Source organism: Ranitomeya variabilis, chromosome 2 (genome assembly GCF_051348905.1).
Source record: "Ranitomeya variabilis isolate aRanVar5 chromosome 2, aRanVar5.hap1, whole genome shotgun sequence".
Classification (NCBI taxonomy): Eukaryota; Metazoa; Chordata; class Amphibia; order Anura; family Dendrobatidae; genus Ranitomeya; species Ranitomeya variabilis.
In genome coordinates, this window is record NC_135233.1 from 818,699,809 (window position 1) to 818,727,798 (window position 27,990).

At 42.2% G+C, this 27,990-nt stretch overlaps 1 protein-coding gene across 1 annotated transcript in view; it reads left to right on the top strand.

Annotated features, from left to right (window-relative positions):
- Positions 1-27,990, top strand: part of DST (dystonin) — a 745,723-nt gene that overhangs the window by 483,632 nt on the left and 234,101 nt on the right. The window contains exons 37-41 of the mRNA XM_077290007.1: positions 6,240-6,328; positions 6,513-6,648; positions 7,351-12,138; positions 12,765-12,899; positions 15,399-15,605. Of these exons, the coding sequence (XP_077146122.1) occupies positions 6,240-6,328; positions 6,513-6,648; positions 7,351-12,138; positions 12,765-12,899; positions 15,399-15,605 (5,355 nt within the window). The remainder of the gene's footprint in view (positions 1-6,239; positions 6,329-6,512; positions 6,649-7,350; positions 12,139-12,764; positions 12,900-15,398; positions 15,606-27,990) is intronic.

Here is a 27,990-nt window from a genome sequence, read left to right on the forward strand (position 1 = left end):
ACCCTGCATTTCTGCTACATAGAGGTGATCTGTGCTTCACCTCTATGTAGCAGAGGCGATCGTGTAGTGCATGCTGGAGGCTATTGAAGCATGCCAAAATTTTTAAAAAAAGTGTTTAAAAATATAAAAAAATGAAAAATATATAAAAGTTCAAATTACCCCCCTTTCGCCCCAATCAAAATAAAACAAAAAAAAAAATCAAACCTACACATATTTGGTATCGTCGAGTTCAGAATCGCCCGATCTATCAATGAAAACAAAGGATTAACCTGATCGCTAAATGGCGTAGCGAAAAAAAAAATCAAAACGCCAAAATTATGTTTTTTTGGTCGCCACAACATTGCATTAAAATGCAATAACGGGCGATCAAAAGAACTTATTTGCACCAAAATGGTATTATTAAAGACGCCAGCTCGGCACGCAAAAAATAAAATTGGAGATGCTACAGGTATCGGAAAATGGCACAATTTATTTTTTTTTTTTAGCAAACTTTGGAATTTTTTTTTACCACTTAGATAAAAAAGAACCTAGACATGTTTGGTGTCTATGAACTCGTAATGACCTGGAGAATCATAGCGATAGGTTAGTTTTAGCATTTAGTGAACCTAACAAAAAAGCCAAACAAAAAACAAGTGTGAGATTGCACTTTTTTTGCAATTTCATCGCACTTGGAAATTTTTCCTGTTTTCTGTTACATGGCATGGTAAAACCAATGGTATCGTTCAAAAGTACATCTCGTCCCGCAAAAAATAAGCCCTCACATGGCCATATTGATGGAAAAATAAAAAAGTTATGGCTCTGGGAAGGAGGGGAGCGAAAAGCGAAAACGAAAAAAACAAAAAAAGCTCCAGGGGTGAAGGGGTTAAAGAATATCAGTTACAGTCATGGCTGAAAGTGTTGGCACTTCTGAAATTGTTCCAGAAAATGAAGTGCTTCTCCCAGGAAAGTATTCCAGTTGCACATGTTTTGTTAACATATGTTTATTTCCTTTGTGTGTATTGGAACAACACAAAAAAAAGAGAAAATAGGAAAATCAATTTCACACAGAATTCCGAAAATGGGCTGGACAAAATTGTTGGCACCCTCAACTTACCATATTTTTTGGACTATAAGATGCACTTTTTCCCCAAAAAATTTGGGAGGAAAATGGGGGGGTGTCTTATAGTGCGAACGCAGGCTTACCGAGGGGTTGCGGCAGTGGTGTAGCAGCGGAAGCGGCAGAGCTCTGGTGATGCTGCGGAGTGCACCTGAGCAGGGTCCCTTCCTCTGGATGCCGTCAGCAGACATGTGACTCCGCGGCCCAGTGTCCATGGTGAGCAGAGCCCAGTGCATCACCAGTTTCCCTGCGGCCATCTTCCTGAAGCCGTGGGCCGCCGGAGGCTTCAGGAAAATGTCCATCAGAGGCAGATTGAGATCTCAGCGGCACTCGGCTTCAGGAAAATGGCCGCCGAGATCTCAATCTGTGCACGCGCAGCCTCCAGCGGCAATTTTCCTGAAGCCACCGGCGGCCCCCGGCTTCAGGAAGATGGCTGCAGGGAAACCGGTGATGCACTCAGCTCTGCTCACCGTGGACTCTGGGCTGCGGCGACGCCACATTTCTGCCGCCGGCATCCTGAGGAAGGGAGCCTGCTCCATGCTCTGCCTCACTGTCGACACCGGACCCGCAGCATCGCACCCCAGTACTGAAGCATTGCTCCACTTCTTATGCCGCCGGCTTCCTGAGGAAGGGACCATGCCTTCTGTGACCCCGCTGTACCACCACCGGCCCCCCTCAGGTAAGATATCTTAAATTCGAACAATAAGACGGACCCCCATCTTATAAAAATCTTTTTTTTCTGCTATCTTCCACCCTAAAATTTGGGTTGTGTCTTATGGTCCGGTACGTCTTATAGTCCGAAGAATACGGTAATATTTGGTTGCACACACTTTAAAATAAATAACTGCAATCAATCGCTTCCTATAACCATCAACAAGCGTCTTAAACCTCTCAACTGGAATTTTGGACTACTCTTCTTTTGCAAACTGCTCCAGGTCTCTGATATTTGAAGGGTGCTTTCTCCCAACAGCAATTTTATGATCTCTCCACAAATGTTCATTGGAATTTAGATACGGATTCATTGCTGGCCTCTTCAAAACTCTCCAACTCTTTGTTTCTATCCATTTCTTGGTGCTTCTTGAAGTATGGTTGGGGTCATTGTCCTGCTGGGAGACCCATGACCTAAGAAGCAAACCCAGTTTTCTGACGCTGGGCAATACATTGTGACCCAAAATCCTCTGGTAATCTTCAGATTTCATGGTACCTTGCAAACAGTAAAGGCACCCTGTGGCAGTGGCAGCAGAACAACCCCAAAACATCTTTGAACTTCCACCATATTTAACTGTAGTTACGGTGTTCTTTTCTTCGTAGGCCTCATTCTGTTTTTGGTAAACAGTAGAATGATGTGCTTTATCAAAAAGTTCTGTCTTGGTCTAAGGCTGTCCACAAGATGCTTTACCAGAAAGATTTTGATTTATGTACATTTTGACAAGCTGCAGTCTAGCTTTTTATGTCTCTGTGTCAGCAGTGTGGTCCTGCTGGATCTCCTGCCATAGCGTTTCATTTCATTCAAATGTCGATGGATAGTTTGCGCTAACACTGATGCACTCTGAGCCTGCAGGAGAGCTTTAATTTTTTTGGAACTTGATTGGGGCTGCTTTTTCACCATCCAGACTATTCTGTGTTGCAACCTTTCATCAATTTTTCTCTGAAGTCCAAATCCAGGGAGATTATCCACAGTGCCATGGGTTGTAAACTTCTTGATTATGTTGCGCAGCATGGGCAAAGAAACATCAAGATTTCTGGAGATGGACTTGTAACCATGAGATTGTTGATATTTTTCAACAATTTTGGTTCTCAAGTTTTCAGTCAGTTCTCTTCTCCTCTTTCTGTTCTCCATGCTTAGTGTGTTGCCCACAGACACACAATGCAAATATTGAGTCAACTTTTCCCCTTTTTATCTGGTTTTAGGTGTGATTTTCATATTTTTCATATTTCCCACACCCGTTACTTGCCTCATGGAGGTTTGAATAAGCATCACATACTTGAAACAAAGTTGTTTACCTACAATTTTGGAAAGGTGCCAACATATTTGTCCAGCCTAGTTTGGTGGTTTTGTGTGAAATTATGTCCAATTTGCCTTTTTTCCTTTGTTTTGTGTCGTACGATCGCTTGTGCTATACATAGCAGTGCTGCAGCCCTGCTATGTATAGCAAAAATCATAATCTCCTATGAACGCCAGCTAACAGGAGGATCGTGATGACAGACACATGGATCTTCAGCAGACCACGGCTGTCATGACAACCCATCAGCATCCCCACAATCACAAGACAAGGGCGCTGATGGGCTGGATCAATGACACGCTTTCTGTCTGTGCGTGTTAAATGCCGCTGTCGGTGATTAGTCCACCTGTGACTTGTAGAGAGGCACTTGATGGCTGTAAATCATCCAGCAAGTGCGGGGGGGAGATAGGGGCTCAGCGTGGTAGCTCTTATCACAGGCAGGGACATGGATGATTACATAAACATACATCATCGGTCGTGAAGGGATTAATGTTACATCAGAATATTGGGATACTAAAGAGTTAAAGAGGGTCTGTCTCCCTTCCAGACATCTCTGTTTTAGGAAATACTTGTATTTTATGTGTAACTAGCTGAAGAGCCCGAAGTTGCCCAGGAATAGTAACTAACTGAGATTAGTTATAGCACCTCATTTCTCTCATTTTCCCATCACGCCTCTCATTTTCCCCCTCACATCTCTCATTTTCCCTTTCACGCCTCTCATTTTCCCCTCACTCCTCTCATTTTCCTCTCACACCTGTCATTTTACCCCGCAGTCCTCTCATTTTCCCCCTCACACCTCTCATTTTCCCCTCACACTTCTCATTTTCCCCTCACTCCTCTCATTTTCCCCCTCACATCTCTCATTTTCCCCTAACACCTCTCAGTTTCTCCTTCACACCTCTCATTTTCCCCTCACTCCTCTCATTTCCCCCCTAACACCTGTCATTTTGACCTCACACCTGTCATTTTCCTATCATTTCACTATTTTCCCCTCACTTCTCTCATTTTACACTCACACCTCTTCCTTTTCACCTCACACCGCTCATTTTCACCTCACACCTCTCATTTTCCCCTCAGTATATACCTGTATGTCATCTCCCCTGTATATAGTATATACCGGTATGTAATCTCCTGTATATAGTATATATCTGTATGTCATCTCCCCTGTATATAGTATATACCTGTATGTCATCTCCTCCTGTATATAGTATATACCTGTGTCATCTTCTCCTGCATATAGTATATACCTGTATGTCATCTCCTCCTGTATATAGTATATACCTGTATGTATGTCATCTCCTCATATAAATACTGAGGTAAAATACTGACCAAATACTGAACGTGTGAATGTGGCCTTATACACAGCCTCCACCTGCAGCGCCTCACTCTTTTCTATACACAGCCTCATGCTGCAGCAGCACCTCCCTTCTCTCATTTTGCCCCTCACATCTCTATCCATGAGGCTCCTCCCTTTGCATTGACGTCATACCTCACAGGAGCAACTCCACTCTAGACACGACGGAGCTAGATGTGGCCTGTGCCTGCTCTGTGAGCGTGGCTATGTGGAGTGGGTGTGGCTCGATACATACACACGTACACACATACATACACTCAGCTTTATATATGACGACACTGGGACAAAACAACACAAATATTTAACAAAAATGTGCCTGTATTGTTATCTCTATATATAAAGTATATATAACAATACTGGCACATTTTTTGTTAAATCTTTGTGGTGTTCTGGTCCAGTGTCATCCCCCCAATAAATGTTTGAATAAAGTGACCTCCGATTGTTACCATTCCTCTTTTGAGTAGGTTTGACATTACAGTGATTGGACAGTATACATTTGTGAAGGCACAAACTTCATTGGCAAGAGGTTTGTTAACACAAGTTGTCAATTTATTTCTACATTTCAAGAAGATTAACAGTGACAGAGTAAAATACTGAGGTTTTAGAAATTATACATTTATTATGATAATTTTTATTTATATTTAAAGCACTACTAAAACCTTGGTGTTGTACATTTGAAAAGGGTTACATACATACAACTTACGTAAAATAAAGCAAACAGACAGACTGGTACAGAGTAGCAAAGTACTATGCCCTCATGGGCTTAAAATCTACAGGGTAATGTGGGAAAGAGACAGTAGGTCAGGGAGTTGGAGCAGCTCTGCTGGTAGTAAGGTGGCAGCAGGATTATTGTAGTCTGTAGGCTATTCTGAAGATGAGTTTTCAGGTTGCATCTGAAAATGTGGGACACCACTGTATGTACTAAGGCACTGAATTCGAGAGCATGGGGGATGCTCAGGAAAATTTTTTACAGCGATTGATTGAGGAATGTACGAGAGGAGAGGAGATAAGGTGGTCTTGTGAGGACTGGAAATTATGTGTAAGGAGGTATCAGGAGATAAGATTGGAAGAGATAGATTATGGACAATCTTTTAAGTCATTGTTATTAATTTAAACTACCATAGATTAGTTGGGGAATTGGAAGCCAGTGAAGGTATTGACACAGGTGAGTAGCGTAGGAGAAATGGTAGGAGGGTGGATTAATAAGGCAGTGGTGTTGAGGGTAGACTGGAAAGGTCCAAGAGTCTTAGTCGGGAGGCCTTAGAGAAGGATATTGCATGATGGAGGCAGGAGATGATGAAGGCATGCATTAACATTTTATAATATTTTTACCAAAACAGACTTTTCTGAAGAGTTGACTGGTCTTTGTTAATGCCTGTTAAAAGTTAAGTAGCACAAGTTTCATTTGAAGAGTCTAATAAAGGTGTATAATTATGTGTGCAAATTAGTTCTTCTTGCAGTACGAAAGAAATTATTTTGCAAATACCAATTACAAAAGCTAGCTACATTATTAGTCAATGTGAGATCATTTAAAAAGAATGTCACCAGGTTTGGACGATAAGAGAAACGGCTATCACCTTTCAGGGCTGATATACCGCATTCTATAATGCTGTATATATGCCCCAACTCAATCTGCATCTCTTATCGGAAAAACCTGGTGATAGGTTCACTTTAGACCTTGCAGTATAACCGGGGATAAATGACAAGCTAGAAACTCATCTATCTGTGACTTTGAGTCCAGAAATGTTGCCTGTGTAATCTTCACATGTACATCTTTTTATTTCAGATTTCTGGTGAAGAGATTCTTACAAAGCAGAATGAGATTTCGGATGCTCTTCAGACCTTACAATTGCTTTTAGCCAAGCACGGTGACAGGTATTGCACCAGTTTCTCTTATGGTAAACATTTTTTTCATAGATAACTATGTACATCTTCTAAAAATGTAGCTCTGAGTTTATTCATAATTCCCTCGCTAGTAGTCATTAATCCCATAAACATGACTCCACAAAATGCACCTGCATACTATTTTTATATGCAGCTTGTTTATTTTTTTCCTCAGAATGACTGAAGAAGAAAGAGCTGATGTAGAAAATCAGATTAAAGCGCTCCAAGAAAGTCAAAGTCTGTTATCAAGAGAAAGTAAAAGGCAGCAACAAGAAGCCAAGGAACTGGTAGATAAACTGGTGGAACAGAAGGTGACATCTGTCAAACATTTTATTCTATTTCTATTGCAACCAATTTCCACATTTTTGTGTGGTTTTTTTTTTTTTTGCATGTAATTGAAATAATGATAATGGGAAATAATATCTGTTGCTCCCTAAATGGAGCTTGGTTCCTTACGTTTGGGTATGGTGTTGGTTTAGCTAAGGAGATAAGCTAGTTTGTGCTGGCCTAATATTCACAGATATATTCTGGTCATGGTTTTCTATGATCTAATTTGGCAAAGATTAGCAAAATATCACAAGTGTTTTTGTACCAGTGATATCCTCCTATCATCTCTATTAACAGCATTTTTTCCATCAGGTGTGATTTATACAGTGTGCTGTAAACATGACAAGCATGGTTCTTCATGTGACATCTCTTCTAACCCTTCACAAGCATCAAACAGCATGATGGTTTGCTTTACAGGTGGTACTTGCTCTACTTGTCATCAGTCTTCTCACTAACACACTATGTGTCCTAAAGCTAAATTCTAGTTCACAGATGCATGCTGAGTTCAAAGCTTGTGCCACCTTTGCTGTCAAGATACTGACAAAATCATTTTTTATCTGAACTGCTTATTCAGACAGCTTGTTCTGTGTGTGGTAAGTATCGAGCATGTGGAGCACTCTCATTAGAACTTGTAAATTGGCAATCGAAGCTACCATATTTGCTAATATCGTCTTATCTTGTTTCAGGTGGACAGAGTGGTGTCAGGGACGATTGATGAGGCAAATGGGAGAATTCTTTCCATTTACCAATCTATGGTAGAAGGACTTGTTGATTATGAAACAGGAATTCTTCTACTTGAAATGCAACTTATAGTGTCTGGCCTGGTTTGCCCACATTTAAAGAGATGCTTCGACATCGAAGACGCTCAGAGTCACGGTCTTATAGATGATCAAATTAAAGTGCGACTCCGTGAAATATCTCATGCCAATTGTGTAATTTTATCTCTTACTTCAAGTGATTTTCCTATAATTACAGCTTACGACCAAGGATCAATATCAGAGACTGTAACAGTCAAAATGATCAACACTTTGCTTTCTTGTGGTTGTCTTCAACTTGCCACTTCCAAAGAGCAGGTCAATGTGAATAAACTTTTTCAAAGGAATATCATTTCAACGTCAATGTTTACAAAACTCATTGAGAGACAAAAGATGGCCAAAGACTTGATTGATCCCATTACAGCAGAAAAGATTACATTAGTAGACCTATACCAGAGGAGTGTGAAAGATGAGAAAACAGGAATGAGACTTCTTTTAGTTAACTCAGAAGATAAAGGTAAAATTACATTAAAATCTGGAAGGAAAATTAATGTTTTACGTGCAGCACATGAAGGAATTCTGGACCGAGAAATCATGTACAGGCTACTTGGAGCACAGCTTTTATCAGGAGGTATTATTGATCTAGATACAGGAAACCAACTGACTTTGGAACAGGCTCAAGAACAAGGTGTTATTGATCATGGGACAGTTTGTGGAATTTTAACCCAACAAGTTCAAAATGGTGGAATCCTTTGCCCGTCTACAAGAAAATATTTAACAGTAGATGAAGCTGTTCAATGCAATTTAATTTCATATAGTAGTGCGTTGATGGTCTTAGAGGCACAGAGAGGGTTTATTGGACTTATCTGGCCCGATACCAGTGAAATTTTCCCCATATCAACATCTTTACAACAAGGAATGATTTCTACTGAGCTAGCCCAAAAGATCCTAAGTAATAGACACAAGATTGCTGGGTTATATATTCCGGAAACATCAGAGATAGTACAATTGAATATTGCTTCTCAGTCAGGTATAATAGAGAAAAATACTGCATCAGTCCTTAGCAGCTTGGAATTACAGGATAAAATGCCAAATATAGATATTCTGGAACCAACCAAACATACTCTAAAATGGATATCTTCTTACGAATCTCACACAACTCAGCAGACTGAAAGTTCTGAAAACAAATCAGAAGAAGAACTGACACATAATCCAGACCATACAAAGCAATTGTTTATTTCTTATCTCATGATTAATAGTTATATTGATGCAAATACTGGGGAAAGACTGTTACTATTTGATGGCGATCTTGATGAAGCTGCCAGCATGTTGCTTGAGTCTGAACATATTGTGCAGACGTCATGTGAAAATGATGAAGGCATCACTGATACTTTGCCAGAAGATTTGGAGGTGACAAAAAAAGACCGAAGCCACAATATAGACATGAATATAATTGAGTATGAAAGTATATCTCATTCTAACTCGGTATTTAAAGAGACAGAACACCTAAAAACCGCTGCAGAGCAGCATCAGTTTATCGATAAAGTAGACATCACTGACCATGAGGAAGTGTATTTTCAATTGTTAAAAGATGTGGAAGAAACTGACATATCTAGTGAAATGATAGTGCAGCAAAATCCGACAGCTCGAACACATGAAGAAGCAGTATCTTTTCTGCGAAAAGATATAATCGAAGATGATGCTCACCTTTGTCAACTGAATAGTATGACTGATGCTGTAGATAACAAGTGCAATAATTTAATTCAGGAAAATAACATTCATAACCCTTTTAATGAAGGCTCCTATCAGGCTGAAGAAGTTTATAATCATCGAGAAGGAGTAGTAAGCCCTTCAAATATCATAATTATTAAAGATAAAACAGAAGACCCCGTTGAATCTTTTGGAGATCTTTTTTATGATCAACTAGAAAAAACACCAACTGAAGAACTTTGTGATAAAGACACTGACCATGATAGTCATGTCATTTTACCATCTCAAACCAGCTGTGAGGTACTGCCTTATGTAATACAAGATATTTCTGTTGATCTTCATGGATATTTGGAGAAGAGTAGTGACTCTGATATGTCTGATGGAAATTTTGAAAGTGAAAATGAAGCTGGTGATACAGATGAAACTAAAAAGACTTGGAAAACGATAGGAAATGGTATCATAGACGACAGAACACCTACCCAAAGTGATACAAGCTCAGATGAAGATACTTACTATTATACTGATATTGATGCTGAAAACACCGATATTTTGCAAGGAAGGCAATTTCTGGAAACCATAATTGAAGAAGACTCTGAAAGTTACTCCTGTTTAGATGACCATACTTCTATATATAAGGAAAAATCTTTTTCAGGCAGTTTAGTAGAGGGAGAATATGAGAGAATTAAATATGAATTTGCTGCAAAGGATGTGGATGGAAACATGAAAACTGGTGATAAATTCATGATAGAGGAAGAACTAGATGAGGAATATGTTGAAAGTAGTTTTAGTGAAACTGACATTGACTGTTTTGTTACTGATGAGAACAACAGTGAAGAGGGCTATCAAGCCAATGAAGAATATTTAGATGAATATTTTGAAGACAATGAAATTGATAGTAAAGCTGAGTTATTAAATTTCGGCTGTGAGAATAATGAAACATGCATTCATATTGAAAATATTTTGTGTCCACAACCTGGTAATTCTGATAATTTATCCAACCCCAACGATCTGAGTGAATCAGATGAACCTTTACAGTGTCAAGAACAGCGTGATATCATCAGCCTGGGCAATTGTAAGACATCACTGAGAGAATCATCTTCATTTATTGGAGAGGATTCTGAGTCAAATCAAACTGGAACTAAGTGTCTAAATGACAACTCAGGTGCTGAATGTCTACAAAGTGAAATTGAAAATAAAAGTGAAACACCAGAATTAATTAACCACAAAGATAATAGAAGTCCTACTCTATTTGATGCTGAAGACACCTCTGTTAATAATGGTCTTGAGTTTACTGTTGATTATTCTGGTCTCAAACAGGAAACTAATAGTTATGGATCCTCAGCTGGTAAGACCAATCTGATTCCTGAATGCATTCTTATGGGAAAAGAGAATGCAAGTGCTGAATGTAACATTGCAAATTTGCAGGCTGAAGATAAAGAAATATGTAGACATGTAGAGAATGGTCATCAAAGCAATGATCAAAGTTCTACAAAGATTATGGAACACTCTACAACTGAAAGGTCTACTGTGCATTCCAATAATGATTCTGAGTCTAAGACACTTTTTGATCCCAACTCTGAGAAAATGCTTCAAAATCATTCCTTCAATGAAGTTAAAGCAGTGTTTGATACTACTGTTACCCATTCTGAAAGTAATTACCATATAGAAGGCGTGCAGTCAGAAAGTAGGATCATTCAGAAGGTTAATTCAGATGTAACAGAAGACAATACATTGTGTAGAGAAAAAAATCTCCTTTTGCCCAAAACAAATGACAATGAAATTTGCAAGATTACTGATATGCTAAATAAAAAGGAAGATTCAAGGAATTATGGAGCAAAAAGTCCGATTCATATTGATAACTTGAGTGCAATTTTTGAGTCATCAATCAGTAAAAATTATGATTTAGTAGGAACGGCTACCAGCACTGGGTCTGAAACAGTACAAAAATCTAATGTAGATGATATGCAATCAATTAATGCAGGAGAAGCTGATAATTTAACAATGTACCTCAAAGGTTGTGCAGGAATTGTACAAACAATTGGTCACAATGGAGTTACCAACACAGAGAAATTAGACAACTTATTACCACAATTGTCATATGACAAGTCCAATCAAAGTACAAAAGATTCTGATGAAGATCCTAATCCTTTATTGGTTCTAGTAAATAAAGTAGCCAGAAGCAAGAATGTTTCCAAAGATAAATCAATTGAAGTAGGTGAACCAGCACATAACTTTGGGGAAGTTAACAATCATTCAAAACACATTCCAGACTTAGACCTTTTTAATGTGAAAAGTAAGGTAGAAGATGGATTAATGATTAAGGGAGATTATGAAAAACAAGGCAAACACATTGAAAAAGATTCAGTATTATATGATATTGGAGTCACCCAAAATCAGGAAACTTTTAGTTCTTCATCATTTTTCAGTAAACAGGAAGTGCTAGAACCAAATCGTCTTAAATTAATCTCTTCCCAGCTTGATGAAATCTTTCATGTTCCACCAGATTCTGAAAGTTCAAACAAATTGGAAGAACTTATAATTAACATGAATAAAGGTCTGTTTCCTAGTGAGCCGATCTCATCTTCCATTTCTGACCAGATGATCAAGCTAATTCCTGAAAAAAAGAAAATATTTTCCCCAGATTACAGTTGTGAGTCACCAGGAGCTGCGAGAAAATTCAGCTTTACAGACCAAACGTGTAATGTAAAGTCATTGGATGTGGACACAACTAAAAATAATTCCCCAATTTACAGTTCTGACTCACCAGGAACTGCGCAAAAATTCATCTTTACAGACCAACCATGTAATGTAAAATCATTGGATGTGGACACAGCTAAAAAATTTTCCCCAATTTACAGTTGTGACTCACCAGGAACTGCACAAAAATTAATCTTTACAGACCAGCCATGTAATGTAAAATCATTGGATGTGGACGCTACTACAGAAAGTATTAGCTATTCATCTGTCTCTGCAGTGGAGGAAAATGCAGAAGGCAAAGAGTCTGAAATGGTGAGTTAATGTCAAAAACATAAAGTTCATACTACTTCAGATACTATAATGCCTTTTTGATAACAAATAGCATTGACAGTTGCTCTCTGCAAATGCACTGATCACAAGAATGTGGGTTTTGTGTCCCCTATGGAGCAATGTTCATGCATACACATTACCACTACATTCAGTATATATGAGACTGTGAAAAATAGCCTGGTTAATTTTTAATTATTTTGTATTTTAGAAATCTTACACTCTATATTTTACAATAAAAGCAGTCCCCAGGACACATTGTGCTATATATATAGGTGCTCAAAATAAATGAACTTTTACTGTGGTGTACTGTATAAAGAGTTATAAAATGGTATAATTCCTAACACACCACCTTGCCTGCTCTTTTACTCTCAGTTCAGCGCCAATTCTTCTTAGAGCTAAAGAGCCAAGTAAATTCTGCGTAACACCCCATATATGTTGTTGACACTGGGAGGTATTTTCTGAGCAATCAATCTGTTGGTCCTGGCTGATCATCTCTACATTGGATTGATACTATGCTAATGTTAAAAAAGAGGCTACTTGAAAACAGTTAAGGCAAGCAATCTACGGTGCATTTCAGTAGCCTAACTGGAATTTCATATTCATTTTAGGCAACTTTCAATCAGTGCTGTCAAACATTAAGTGACCATCTGACTGTTGTTCAGGATCAGAAACTTCTCTTTGATAATTTTCCAACCCTTGGTGATAACTTGGAAACATTAAAAGTACAGCTTGATCATCTAGAGGTCAGTATTGTTAGTGTATTCTCTCGGCACAAACATTTTTCTTTATTTCTTTTCCTTGGCCATTTTTGGGTTTTCTGTGGAGCAACAATGCTGTGTTTGTTCATCTACATATTCAGAATTCTTGTTGATAAGAATATAAAATTCCTGAACCTGCTAAACTTAAAGGGGTTGTCTGGTCCAAACCGATAAGTCTCCGGTCATTCTGTGTGACTGCAGACTTATGAATCCCTCCAGTGCATGCACTGTGCGCTGCAGGGACTGGCTGACTTCTGAGTCAGGACCGAACGGTAGGTATGAGTTATAGATACCCTGGTCAGTGGGTGCAGCCTCGCTCGCCATACACTTATATGGATTGAGGCTGCGCCACTGGTCGTACGCATCACTAGACGGGGTATGCCCTCACCCATTACAATTGTATGGATTGAGGCCACACCCACTGTCCAGGAGTATGTATAACTCATACATACCCTCCGGTCCCGAATCAGAAAACAACAAATCGCTGCATCGCACAGTGCGTGTGCTGGGGGATTTATAAGTATGCAGTCACACTGACTGACTGCAGAATTATCGGTTTGGACTGGACAACCTCTTTAAAGTGTTACAAAATCTAATACATTTGTGAAAAAGTGTTTCTTTTCAGTTCCAGTCAATGTAAAAGAACGCTGTTGTTAATCTTGAGGAATTAACATTCTAGTGTATAGACTTCTTCCATCATCTTCCTAAGGTTAGGGTCACACAACTGTTTTTATCTCATCCGAGAAAATCGGTCTGTTTATGCTAAATAGACTGTTATCATAAGTTGATCTGAATGTGATCTGATTTTCTCGGAGATGGAGAAAGTTTCTTCACCCTCTCTATATTGTCAGTCCATGATAATTGGACCACACTCTGATATCATCTGAGTGTGGTCCGTATTTTTTCATGGACCCGTAGAGATGAATGAGCGAGCGTCATCTTGTTCTTGGAGGCAATGTGTCACGTCCTCCTGGGAGATCTGGGGTTAGGCGATCTTTAAGTACTGTGAGTCGCAGATCTTCCATTTAGCCTGTGTGTTTTGTTTCTCATAGTAAATGGACTTTGTTTCCTTTGGTGCTGAAGAGGTTAATAACTCTTTTATGCCAGTTAGAGACATGCAGCTCCATCTCACAACTGCTCCTGACTTGCTCATTTCTCTCTCTGTAAAACCTGGCCAGACCTTCTCATCCCGCCTGTGAAAGTTTTGCTTCCTGACTTTCCAGAGTTGGTGTGCTGAAGTTGGATATCGTAGTTGCTGCTGGAGATTGTTGTCTGCTGTTTTGGGGTGTATGCTTTCTCCATCATCCTATTCCCATGTGGTTTGTACCTTTCTATCCTTCCCCTTATTCCTCTCTTTACTTGTTGAGTGTTTTTGTATGTAAGTTATTTCTGTTTGTCTTACTTGTATATATACACTAACATACAGCATCTGTCCCAGGCCTGGGGGAGGGGACAGCTTAGGACATTAACAGGAGGATAGTAAGGTTGAAGACTCGAGACCCTCTACCTTTAAGAGCGCCCCCGGGAGAGGGATCGTTAGGGTCTCAGTTCCAGGGACAGTTTGATACCCCCCCTTATTTACTGAAGACTGTCACAGCATGATAGGCAAATCATGCATGCTGCACAGCCTCATATAATAACGTGGGGACAAATGCTCTCCGCCAAAATGAGGATTAGCATTCATCTAATTTGTATAGTCGTCTTCACAAGTCCTAAGGGTGGCAAACATGCTTGATACATATATTTGCACAAATCTGTAGAGTTTGCATGTGAATTCTGCATCTTCACTAATGGGCTGTGTCCTTTCCTAATATACTGCAGCCCAAACATATTTGCATCGGAGCTTGCCAAACAGTAAGACTTATTTATTATAGATAGTAAGCTATTTGCTTAAGAATAGCTACACAATTAAAGTTCAGCTTATATTTTAAGGCTAGGATTCACATTTATTCTGTGTTCTATGCTGAGCGCTTGCCAAAGTATTTTTGTCTATATTGTTGAACATCAAGATTCGGACATAACCCCCAATCGAGCAATTCAGTAATAATGGGGCAGATGGTGTCACTCTGAACTTTGTTTGGCTTGCGTTTTAGTGGTGACCATGTTTTTAGGTGGCCACAAAAGCATAATCTACTGCGCTGTTATGTCGACCTAAAAAAGATGGACACCGTCGAGTCCAAAGTAACTCCGTTTTCCCCAGTATACTGAATGGCTCTAATGGAGGTTATATCTGAATCCAGTTTTCAGGGGATTTAGACAGTAATCCCACATAAGTACTCTGTATAGAGCACTGTATAAATGTGAACTAGATAATAGTATTCACTAAATTCACCTAATATGCCTCAAATGAACGAAGAAAGAACCGCACTTTAGTCTATTTTGTACTTACAGAGTAAAAGTTTGTGCTCATTTTCATTCCCCAAAACCTTCAATTCAGAGGCTGCATATTAGATATTTAATAAATGTTTTCATCCTCTCTTTCAGTCATTTGAATCAAGGTTGGCTGCATTTTCTGTTACTCTGAAAAAAGATGTACAATTTGCAGAGCAAATCTTAACCTGTGTTCCTGGTGACCTTCCAGGAGAGCATCTGAAGGAGTTAAGTGAGACCGTGATGAATTCCTTTGCTACAGTTTGTGAAATGTCTTCAGATCGTGCAAAACACATTGCATGTGCTGTGGAGGCTGAAATGGTAAGTAACTGAGTCTTGTCATAATTGTTGTTTGCTAAGAGTTTGTTTTTGTCTATATTTTCTTTGTTGAATGGTTTAAGTTCTTTTTTGTGAATTGCTTTGTATTTAAAGAGTACCCATCATCACCAGTCAGTGACTACCCTTTTTATTTCAGATAACATTGGTCAGCCACAGATTGATAATTTTACTAAATAACACACGTTAAAAACACACCTTCAAGTGTCCCTATTGGTCCCCTAAAAGGCCAGTCTTTCTAGCAAAAGTTGTGTCTGAACCTCAAACCTCCACGGGTCGTCTCAAGAACAGTAATTGTTCTAAGGATGTCACTATTTAGTAATAACTGCTTAGTAAAGGATGCTGCTGAACTCAAAGTTCAAAGTGCGAGATTTAGGGATAAAATGTTAGATCTCACGCTTTCACTGCAAGGACTAGCAAAACGTTGGGTACCGCTTTTGCTAGAAAGTTGGCTGTTTAGGGGCTATCAGAAACTAATTATTCACCATCGGGTAGATCGTCATTGTTATACCCGGGATTTTATAGGAAGACTAACGAAGGCACGCCAGGTTGTCTTTCAAGAGAGTCTCGTTTATTATGACATAGGCCCATCTTTTATACTTTTATATTTTATAGAGGGCCTGTTTACATGTAAAGTTATTTTTTTTAAATCAGATACATTTTTATTGAAATTTTCAACATACAACAAAGGAAACACCCAACCAAACCCCCTCATTGTTCCAGACCACATAGCAATTAGCCAGTATCTTATTACATTAACATATTTAAGCTGAATACGGCAATCTGTACACTCATGTGCAAATAAGCATTATGGAAGATAAGTCCCAAGTCTCCAAGTTATTTAGTTTCCATCTGAGACATTAAAGACATTATGGAAGCAGATTTGATATGCATCACTCCAAGGACCTTAATCAGACATATCTCGCTCGACACAAGTAATAATATTACCCAGCACCCCCGAGTAAGGACATAATATCCATGCCTTGGTGAATTTTCCAGTCCTCCCATATTTTACAGAATTTATGCAGGGCCCTCCTCCTTTTATACACTTTTTCTTCCAGACGTAGATTCATTTTTTCCATAAATTTCCTAAATGTAGGTGGCGCCCTGTCCAACCAGTGTGCTGTTAGAATTTTCCTGTCTTGATATAACGTTCTTTTAAGTGCCAACCTTATATTTGAATCTTCAGCAATCCCGTCCACAGAACCCAAGACACAAACCAGAGGATGAGTAGGAATCACAGCCCTAAACATTGTGTTTATGTATGGGCCTTTGTATGCACCGCTCTAGCTGCAGTTTCCCCTGATAAATGTGGGTATTTGACCCCGATTTTAAAGGCTGCAGTCAGTATAGTAGCTGATGGTGAGCGGGAGCTCCTGCCTCAGACTTCTGCTCACATCCCGTTCAGGCCACACACCCCACTTATTATTTAATATTAATTACCACTTGGTATTTATCCCTTAATTTTTCAGACACTTTTTTCACATATTTTTTTCGTGTCCCACATGGAATAGTTATAGGGATCATATTAGTGCAATATTTTGTATGTACCACACAGTCTGTTATTCCTTGTTCCCTGCTGCACATTAAAGGGGTTGTCCACTACTTTCAATTAACCCCCCAATGTATCCCCCCGGGGCCCCTGATGAATTGTGTAATTACCTTCCGTTGCCGTTTTCGCCTGTGAGCGGAGCTATTCCGGCGGCTGAGTCCGGGTCATGTGACCCCCAGGCTGCAGCCGCCGCTTATTTCCGCCGACGTCACGTCAATTTCCAGACTCTGGAAATTGACGTGACGTCAGTAGCAGGCGTGAGCCAGCCTCACAGTCAGCAGTCACTCATCAAGAGTGACTGGGCTGTGGGCGGGGCTGGTGGCTGCAGGCCTGTGCTGGGGGCGGGCGGGGCTAGGCAGGGATTAGCGGGCGGGGCTAGTCAGGGATGATTGTGCGGGCGCCGGTGCTCTGCGGGCCGGTGCTCTGCAGTCCGGTGCTGTGCGGGCCGGCGCCGGTGCTGTGCGGGCCGGTACTCTGCGGTCCGGCGCCGGTGCTGTGCGGTCCGGCGCCGGTGCTGTACGGTCCGGCGCCGGTGCTGTGCGGTCCGGTGCTGTGCGGGCCGGCGCCGGTGCTGTGCGGGCCGGCGCCGGTATGTGCTGGGGTCTGCTGGGGGGGTGGTCTTTGGGGTGTGTGTGTGTGTCTCTGTGTGCAGGCATCGTCCGATGGGACTACAAGTCCCATCGGGCTCTGCCTGCTACAGTGACAGTGAGTGACACATTAGCCAATGATGGGACAGTAGTAGTCCCATCATCCAGCTAATGTGTTGAATGTAAAAAAATAAAAAATAAATACACATATACAGTACATACATACATACAACACACACCATGTGACAACATGCACCATGCGATATGCGAAAACATGCAACAGACGACATGCACCATGTGACAACATGCGACATGCACCATGCGACGACATGCACCATGCGACGATATCCAACATGCACCATGCGACGACATGCGACATGTACCATGCAATGACATGCACCATGCGACAAGATGCACCATGCGACGACATGCGACCTGTACCATGTCATGACATGCACCATGCGATGACATGCACCATGCGACGACATGCACCATGCGACGACATGCACATGTGACGACATGCACCATGCGACATGCAACATATGACATGCGACATGCACCATGCGACGACATGCGCCATGCGATGACATGCACCATGCGGCAACATGCGACGACATGCAACATGTGACATGCAACATGCCACATACAGTACGTACATACGTACAACATACATACAGACATACAGTACATGTAACATAGAGTACATACTCACCATCACTTGTCACCTTGATCCCCGAAGCCATTGTCATCTGTAAAAAATATTAAAATAATAAACAACCAACATACTCCCTGATCCGCAGAAATCTAATTAAAACGAGTGTCCCTCGACTATCTCCCGTGAAGAGCAGGAGCATCTGCTGATGCGACTGCTCTCCAGGGGCTCCAGGAACACAATGATGGAAGGTATCCTTCCACAATGTATTCCTCACAATGTATTTCTACGCCCCTGTGAGAAAATAGTCCCTAGTCTCACTTTATGGCATTGCTGTATGAGAAATTTTCCCACGCAGCTTTTTGCCATAAAGTAAGACTTTGAACTTTAGTAACCTCAGTGATGCACTGCAGGAGCCATTATCTCCTGTCAGTGTGTCACTGAGGGTCCTATAGAGCAGTGACATCACCCGATGTCACTGTTCTGTAAGGGAGATCATCGTGGGACACTCGTTATTAATTGGACTACGGCGGACAGGTAGTATACGGTTTATTATTTTACGTTTTTTGCAGGCGCTGAAGTATGGTAAGTATGGTTTAATGAAGAATATTAAAATACATTTTTCCTAATGTGTGTGTGTGTTTTATTAACCCTTTATTACTATTGGATTAATCATGGATAGGCGTCTTATTGACGCCTCTCCGTTATTAACCCGGCTTAATGTCACCTTACAATAGCAAGGTGACATTAACCCCTTATTACCCCATATCCCACCGCTACACGGCAGTGGGAAGAGAGGGGCTAAGTGCCGGAATTGGCGCATCTTACAGATGCTCCATTTCTGGGGCAGCTGCGGACTGGTATTTGTAGCCGGGGGGACCAATATCCATGGCCCCTCTCCAGGCTATGAATATCAGCCCGCAGCTGTCTGCGTAGCCTTTCTGGCTATAAAATATAGGGGGACCCCACGTCATTTTTTTTTGGGGGGGGGGGGTCCCCCTATTTTAATAGCCAGTAAAGGCTACGCAGACAGCTGTGGGCTGATATTCATAGCAGGCTACAAATATTGGCCGTCGGCTTTCCCCCTCTGGCGCAGAAAATTGCGCGGGAGCCCACGCCGTTTTTTGCCGTTTTTTATTAAATTAAACGCTCATTAAGGCCTCTTTCACACTTGCGTCGGTACGGGTCCATCGCTATGCGTCGGGCCTACGTACTGACGCACGTTGTGAAATTTGTGCACGTCGTGGGCAGCGGATGCCATTTTTCAACGCATCCGCTGCCCATTCTGAAGTCCGGGGAGGAGGGGGTGGAGTTTTGGCCGCACATGCGCGGTAGAAAATGGCGGACGCGACGGACAAAAAAACGTTCACTTTAACGTTTTTTCGTGCCAATGGTCCGCCAAAACACGACGCATCCGTTGCACGACGGACGCGATGTGTGGCCATCCGTCGCGATCCGTCACTAATACAAGTCTATGGGTAAAAAACGCATCCTGCGAGCACATTTGCAGGATCCGTTTTTTTTCCCAAAAAGACGGATTGCTAAAAACGCAAGTGTGAAAGTAGCCTTAGGCTGCTTTCACACTAGCATCGGTAAGGGGCCGTCGCGCTGCGTCGCTAATAAAAGTCTATGGAGAAAAAACGCATCCTGCAGACAACTTTGCAGGACGCATTTTTTCTCCACAACGACGCATTGCGACGTGCAGTGCACGACGCTAGTGTGAAAGAGGCCTTAGAAACATCGGCCTTTCTATTATATAGCTATGGATATATCTATCTATAGATATATTTATAGATATATATATATCTATAGATACATAGATGTATCTATCCATATATTTGGCTGCTTTCACACATCAGGTTTTTGCCGTGAGGCACAATCCGGCGAGTTTTGAAAAAAACGGATCCATTTTTTTCCGCCGGATCCGTTTTTTTTTCATAGAGTTGTATTAGCGCCGGATTGCGCCTGATGGCCACACGTTTCATCCGTTAAAAGAGCTGTTTCCGCCGGATGGAAAACACATACAGAGGAACGTTTTTTCTGTCCGGCGAAAAAACGCAGAGTGACGGACCTGGCAAAAAAAGGTATGAAACTGAGCTGTGAAATGATGAATCCGGTGTCATGATCTCCATGGCCAGAGAACTAGCATAAGCCTCTATAGGAACAAGCTCTTGGAAGATGTAACTATACTGACCATGAACTAAACCTACCGCATCATCTAGAAGTAGCCAGGTAGCATGTCCTACTTTTTATCCCTATATGCCCAGCGCCGGCCGGAGAACTAAATAATGCTAGCAGAGGGAAATATAAGACCTGACTCACCTCTAGAGAAATGCCCAAAAAAAAAGGAGACAGAAGCCCCCCACATATATTGGCGGTGATATGAGATGAAACAACAAACGCAGCAGGAAAATAGTTTTAGCAAATTTGAGGTCCGCTTTCTAGATAGCAGAAGACAGAAAGCATACTTTCATGGTCAGTAGAAAACCCTAACAAAACACATCCAGAAATTACTTTAGGACTCTGGCATTAACTCATAATACCAGAGTGGCAATTCCTGATCAACAAGAGCTTTCCAGACACAGTAACGAAACTGCAGCTGTGAACTGGAACCAAAATACAAAAACAAAACATGGACGAATGTCCAACTTATCTAGTAGATGTCTGGGAGCAGGAACAAGCACAGAGAGGCTTCTGATAACATTGTTGACCGGCAAGAATCTAACAGAGAAGCCAGGTTATATAGCGACACCCAGATCTAATCAGAACAGGTGAACAGGGAAGATGATGTCACAAGTTCAATTCCACCAGTAGCCACCGGGGGAGCCCAGAATCCAAATTCACAACAGTACCCCCCCCTCAAGGAGGGGGCACCGAACCCTCACCAGAACCACCAGGGCGATCAGGATGGGCCCTATAAAAGGCACGAACCAGATCAGAGGCATGAACATCAGATGCAGTGACCCAAGAATTATCCTCCTGGCCATATCCCTTCCACTTGACCAGATACTGGAGTCTCCGTCTGGAAACACGGGAGTCTAGGATTTTTTCCACAACGTACTCCAACTCACCCTCAACCAACACCGGAGCAGGAGGCTCAACGGAAGGCACAACCGGTGCCTCATACCTGCGCAATAACGACCGATGAAAAACGTTATGAATAGAAAAGGATGCAGGGAGGTCCAAACGGAAGGAAACAGGGTTAAGAATCTCCAATATTTTATACGGACCGATGAACCGAGGCTTAAACTTAGGAGATGAGACCCTCATAGGGACAAAACGAGAAGACAACCACACCAAATCTCCAACACAAAGCCGAGGACCAACACGACGGTGACGGTTGGCAAAAAGCTGAGTCTTCTCCTGGGACAACTTTAAATTGTCCATCACCTGCCCCCAGATATGATGCAATCTCTCCACCACCGCATCCACTCCAGGACAATCCGAGGATTCCATCTGACCGGAGGAAAATCGAGGATGGAACCCCGAATTACAGAAAAACGGGGAAACCAAGGTGGCAGAGCTGGCCCGATTATTGAGGGCGAACTCCGCCAATGGCAAAAAAGCAACCCAATCATCCTGGTCAGCAGACACAAAACACCTCAGATATGTCTCCAGGGTCTGATTAGTCCGCTCGGTCTGGCCATTAGTCTGAGGGTGAAAAGCAGACGAAAAAGACAAATCTATGCCCATCCTAGCACAAAATGCCCGCCAAAATCTAGACACAAATTGGGTTCCTCTGTCAGAAACGATATTCTCAGGAATACCATGCAAACGAACAACATTTTGAAAAAACAGGGGCACCAACTCGGAAGAAGAAGGCAATTTGGGCAGGGGAACCAAATGAACCATCTTAGAAAAACGGTCACACACCACCCAGATGACAGACATCTTCTGAGAAACAGGCAGATCTGAAATAAAATCCATCGAGATGTGTGTCCAAGGCCTCTTAGGAATAGGCAAGGGCAACAATAATCCACTAGCCCGAGAACAACAAGGCTTGGCCCGAGCACAAACGTCACAAGACTGCACAAAGCCTCGCACATCTCGTGACAGGGAAGGCCACCAGAAGGATCTTGCCACCAAATCCCTGGTACCAAAAATTCCAGGATGACCTGCCAACGCAGAAGAATGCACCTCAGAGATGACTTTACTGGTCCAATCATCAGGAACAAACAGCCTATCAGGCGGACAACGATCCGGTCTATCCGCCTGAAACTCCTGCAAGGCCCGCCGCAGGTCTGGAGAAACGGCTGACAAGATAACTCCCTCCTTAAGAATACCTGTGGGGTCAGAGTTGCCAGGTGAATCAGGGTCAAAACTCCTAGAAAGGGCATCCGCCTTAACATTCTTAGAACCTGGTAGGTACGATACCACAAAATTAAACCGAGAAAAAAATAATGACCAGCGCGCCTGTCTAGGATTCAGGCGCCTGGCGGTCTCAAGATAAATCAAATTTTTGTGGTCAGTCAATACCACCACCTGATGTCTGGCCCCCTCGAGCCAATGGCGCCACTCCTCAAACGCCCACTTCATGGCCAAAAGCTCCCGATTCCCAACATCATAATTCCGCTCAGCGGGCGAAAATTTACGGGAAAAGAAGGCACAAGGCCTCATCACGGCGCAGTCAGAACTTTTCTGCGACAACACTGCCCCAGCTCCGATCTCAGAAGCGTCGACCTCAACCTGAAAAGGAAGAGTCACATCAGGCTGACGCAACACAGGGGCAGAAGAAAAACAGCGCTTAAGCTCCTGAAAGGCCTCCACAGCATCAGGGGACCAATTAGCAACATCAGCACCCTGTCTAGTCAAATCGGTCAATGGCTTAACGACATCCGAAAAACCAGAAATAAATCGACGATAAAAGTTGGCAAAGCCCAAAAATTTCTGAAGACTTTTAAGAGAAGAGGGCTGCGTCCAATCACAAATAGCTTGAACCTTGACAGGATCCATCTCAATGGAAGAGGGAGAAAAAATATATCCCAAAAAGGAAATTCTCTGAACCCCAAAAACGCACTTAGAACCCTTGACACACAGAGAATTAGACCGCAAAACCTGAAAAACCCTCTTAACTTGCCGGACATGAGAGTCCCAGTCATCCGAAAAAATCAGAATATCATCCAGATACACTATCATAAATTTATCCAAAAAATCGCGGAAAATATCATGCATAAAGGACTGGAAGACTGAAGGGGCATTAGAAAGACCAAAAGGCATCACCAAATACTCAAAGTGGCCCTCGGGCGTATTAAATGCGGTTTTCCACTCATCCCCCTGCCTGATCCGCACCAAATTATACGCCCCACGGAGATCAATCTTAGAGAACCACTTGGCCCCCTTTATGCGAGCAAACAAATCAGTCAGCAACGGCAATGGGTATTGATATTTAACCGTGATTTTATTCAAAAGCCGATAATCAATACATGGTCTCAAAGAGCCGTCTTTTTTTGACACAAAGAAAAAACCGGCTCCTAAGGGAGATGACGATGGACGAATATGTCCCTTTTCCAAGGACTCCTTTATATATTCTCGCATAGCAGTATGTTCAGGCACAGACAGATTAAATAAACGACCCTTTGGGTATTTACTACCCGGAATTAAATCTATAGCACAATCGCACTCACGGTGCGGAGGTAGTGAACCAAGCTTGGGTTCTTCAAAGACGTCACGATAGTCAGACAGGAACTCAGGGATTTCAGAGGGGATAGATGATGAAATGGACACCAAAGGTACGTCCCCATGAGTCCCCTTACATCCCCAGCTCAACACAGACATAGCTCTCCAGTCAAGGACTGGGTTGTGAGACTGCAGCCATGGCAATCCCAGCACCAAATCCTCATGTAGATTATACAGCACTAGAAAACGAATAGTCTCCTGGTGATCCGGATTAATACACATAGTCACTTGTGTCCAGTATTGTGGTTTATTATTAGCCAATGGGGTGGAGTCAATCCCCTTCAGAGGAATAAGAGTTTCCAAAGGCTCTAAATCATACCCACAACGATTGGCAAAGGACCAATCCATAAGACTCAAAGCGGCGCCAGAGTCGATATAGGCGTCAGTAGTAATAGATGACAAAGAGCAAATCAGGGTCACAGACAAAATAAATTTAGACTGTAAAGTGCCAATGGAAACAGATTTATCAAGCTTTTTAGTACGTTTAGAGCATGCTGATATAACATGAGTAGAATCCCCACAATAGAAACACAACCCATTTTTCCGTCTAAAATTCTGCCGCTCGCTTCTGGACAGAATTCTATCACACTGCATGCTTTCTGGCGTCTTCTCAGTGGACACCGCCAGATGGTGCACTGGTTTGCGCTCCCGCAGACGCCTATCGATCTGAATGGCCATTGTCATGGACTCATTCAGACCCGCAGGCACAGGGAACCCCACCATAACATCCTTAATGGCATCAGAGAGACCCTCTCTGAAAGTAGCCGCCAAGGCACACTCATTCCACTGAGTAAGCACAGACCATTTACGGAATCTTTGGCAGTAAATTTCAGCTTCATCTTGCCCCTGCGATAGGGACATCAAAGTTTTTTCTGCCTGAAGTTCCAAATGAGGTTCCTCATACAGCAAGCCCAAGGCCAAAAAAAACGCATCCACATTGCGCAACGCAGGATCCCCTGGTGCCAATGCAAAAGCCCAGTCTTGAGGGTCGCCGCGGAGCAAGGAAATCACAATCCCAACCTGCTGTGCAGGGTCTCCAGCAGAACGAGATTTCAGGGACAAAAATAGCTTACAATTATTTCTAAAATTCTGAAAGCTAGATCTATTCCCTGAGAAGAATTCCGGCAAAGGAATTCTCGGCTCAGATACCGGAGCATGAATAATAAAATCTTGCAAATTTTGTACTTTCGTGGTGAGATTATTCAAACCTGCAGTTACACTCTGAAGATCCATTATTAACAGGTGAACACAAAGCCATTCAAAGATTATAAGGAGAGAGAAAAAAAAGAAAGACTGCAGCATAGACAGACTGGCAAGTGATCCAATTAAGAGCACAGAAAAAAAAAAAAAAAAAAAACTCTCAGCAGACTTCTTATTTCTCTCCTTTCTCAGCCAAGGATTTTAACCCTTTAGTGGGCCGGTCAAACTGTCATGATCTCCATGGCCAGAGAACTAGCATAAGCCTCTATAGGAACAAGCTCTTGGAAGATGTAACTATACTGACCATGAACTAAACCTACCGCATCATCTAGAAGTAGCCAGGTAGCATGTCCTACTTTTTATCCCTATATGCCCAGCGCCGGCCGGAGAACTAAATAATGCTAGCAGAGGGAAATATAAGACCTGACTCACCTCTAGAGAAATGCCCAAAAAAAAAGGAGACAGAAGCCCCCCACATATATTGGCGGTGATATGAGATGAAACAACAAACGCAGCAGGAAAATAGTTTTAGCAAATTTGAGGTCCGCTTTCTAGATAGCAGAAGACAGAAAGCATACTTTCATGGTCAGTAGAAAACCCTAACAAAACACATCCAGAAATTACTTTAGGACTCTGGCATTAACTCATAATACCAGAGTGGCAATTCCTGATCAACAAGAGCTTTCCAGACACAGTAACGAAACTGCAGCTGTGAACTGGAACCAAAATACAAAAACAAAACATGGACGAATGTCCAACTTATCTAGTAGATGTCTGGGAGCAGGAACAAGCACAGAGAGGCTTCTGATAACATTGTTGACCGGCAAGAATCTAACAGAGAAGCCAGGTTATATAGCGACACCCAGATCTAATCAGAACAGGTGAACAGGGAAGATGATGTCACAAGTTCAATTCCACCAGTAGCCACCGGGGGAGCCCAGAATCCAAATTCACAACAATCCGGCCTTGGAATCCATTTTTTCATGCATGTTTCCATTGAAATCATGCACATTTTCCGTTTATTTACTTATTTCCAAAAACGGCATTAAAACCGCGCATAAACCGCACCAAAAAAAGCATCAAAACTGCACCAAAAACTGCATGAAAACTGCACCAAAAACTGCATCAAAACCTGGTGCAGTTTTGCAGTTTTGGTGCGGTTTTGATGCAGTTTTTGGTGCGGTTTTGATGCAGTTCTTGGTGCGGTTTTGATGCAGTTCTTGGTGTGGTTTTGGTGCGGTTTTGATGCAGTTTTTGGTGCGGTTTTGGCGCAGTTTTGATGCAGTTTTTGGTGCGGTTTTGGTGCAGTGTTGATACAATTTTGGTGCGGTTTTGATGCAGTTTTGATGTGTTTTTTTTTTTCAGTTTTGGTGCGTTTTTTATGCAGTTTTTTGCACGGTTTTGATGCATTTTTTAATTCGCTTTTGGTGCAGTTTTTGCACGGTTTTTAGGCGTTTTGGTGCGTTTTTGAAAGCTAAATAAAGATGTATTATGGAACAAAAGAAAAAGATTTGTGATGTCATTATTGTCCAACTTCCTCTTTTACATTTGTCCAACCCACACTCCATTAAACACACAGACAGATAGATGATAGATGAAATGGCTAGACAGATATACATATAGATAGATCTATAGATGCATACATCTGTCTATTCATATATCTATCTGTAGATGTGTCTGGATAGATATATCTATTGATAGATGTATGGATAGTGTAGGGTGCGTGCCCACTGTCCGGATTACATTCGAATGAGCTGCAGATTGGATGCTGCGTACTTGTAGTCTTATCGGATGATGCCTGCACCCCCCCCCCCCAAAAGACCCCCTGCACAGCCCCGCACACACCCGAATAGTCCCGCACACACCCGAACAGCCCCGCACAGGGCTGTACACATCTGAACAGTCCCGCACACATCCGAACAGCCCGCAGACTCCGCACACACCTGAACAGTCCCGCACACATCCGAACAGCCCGCAGACCCCGCACACACCTGAACAGTCCCGCACAGCGCCGCACACATCCAAACAGCCCGCAGACCCCGCCCGCACACACATACACGCACACCGTCACCGCCCACACACTTCCATCCTCCCGAGCTGCAGCGTTTCTCGGACCCACATCCGCAGCAAAACTGCAGGGCTTTTTTACATCTGCGGTTTTGCTACGGATGTGCCCAACTCAATGAAAGTCTAAAGGTGCAGAAACGCTGCAGTTCCGCACAAAAGAAGTGACATGCTGCGAGAAAAAAAGCTGCGTTTTGGTGCGGCTTTTTCTGCAGCATGTGCACAAGTCTGCGGCTCCCATAGACTTACATTGGTTGTGCACTACACTGCGGATTTGATGCATTTCAGTGCGGCAAAAAACGCTGCGGATCTGCAATCAGATCCGCAACGTGTGCACACAGCCTTAGCATTTAGTGAACCTAGCAAAAAAGCCAAGCAAAAAACAAGTGTGGGATTGCACTTTTTTTGCAATTTCATTGCACTTTGAATTTTTTTCACATTTTCTGTTACACGACATGGTAAAACCAATGATGTCGTTCAAAAGTAGAACTTGTTCCGCAAAAGATAAGCCCCCACATGGCCATATTGACGAAAAAATTATTGCTCTGGATAGAAGGGGAGCGATAAACGAAAACAAAAAAGCTCCAGGGGTGAAGGGGTTTAGAAACATGGATATGGACATATCTATGGAAATAGATA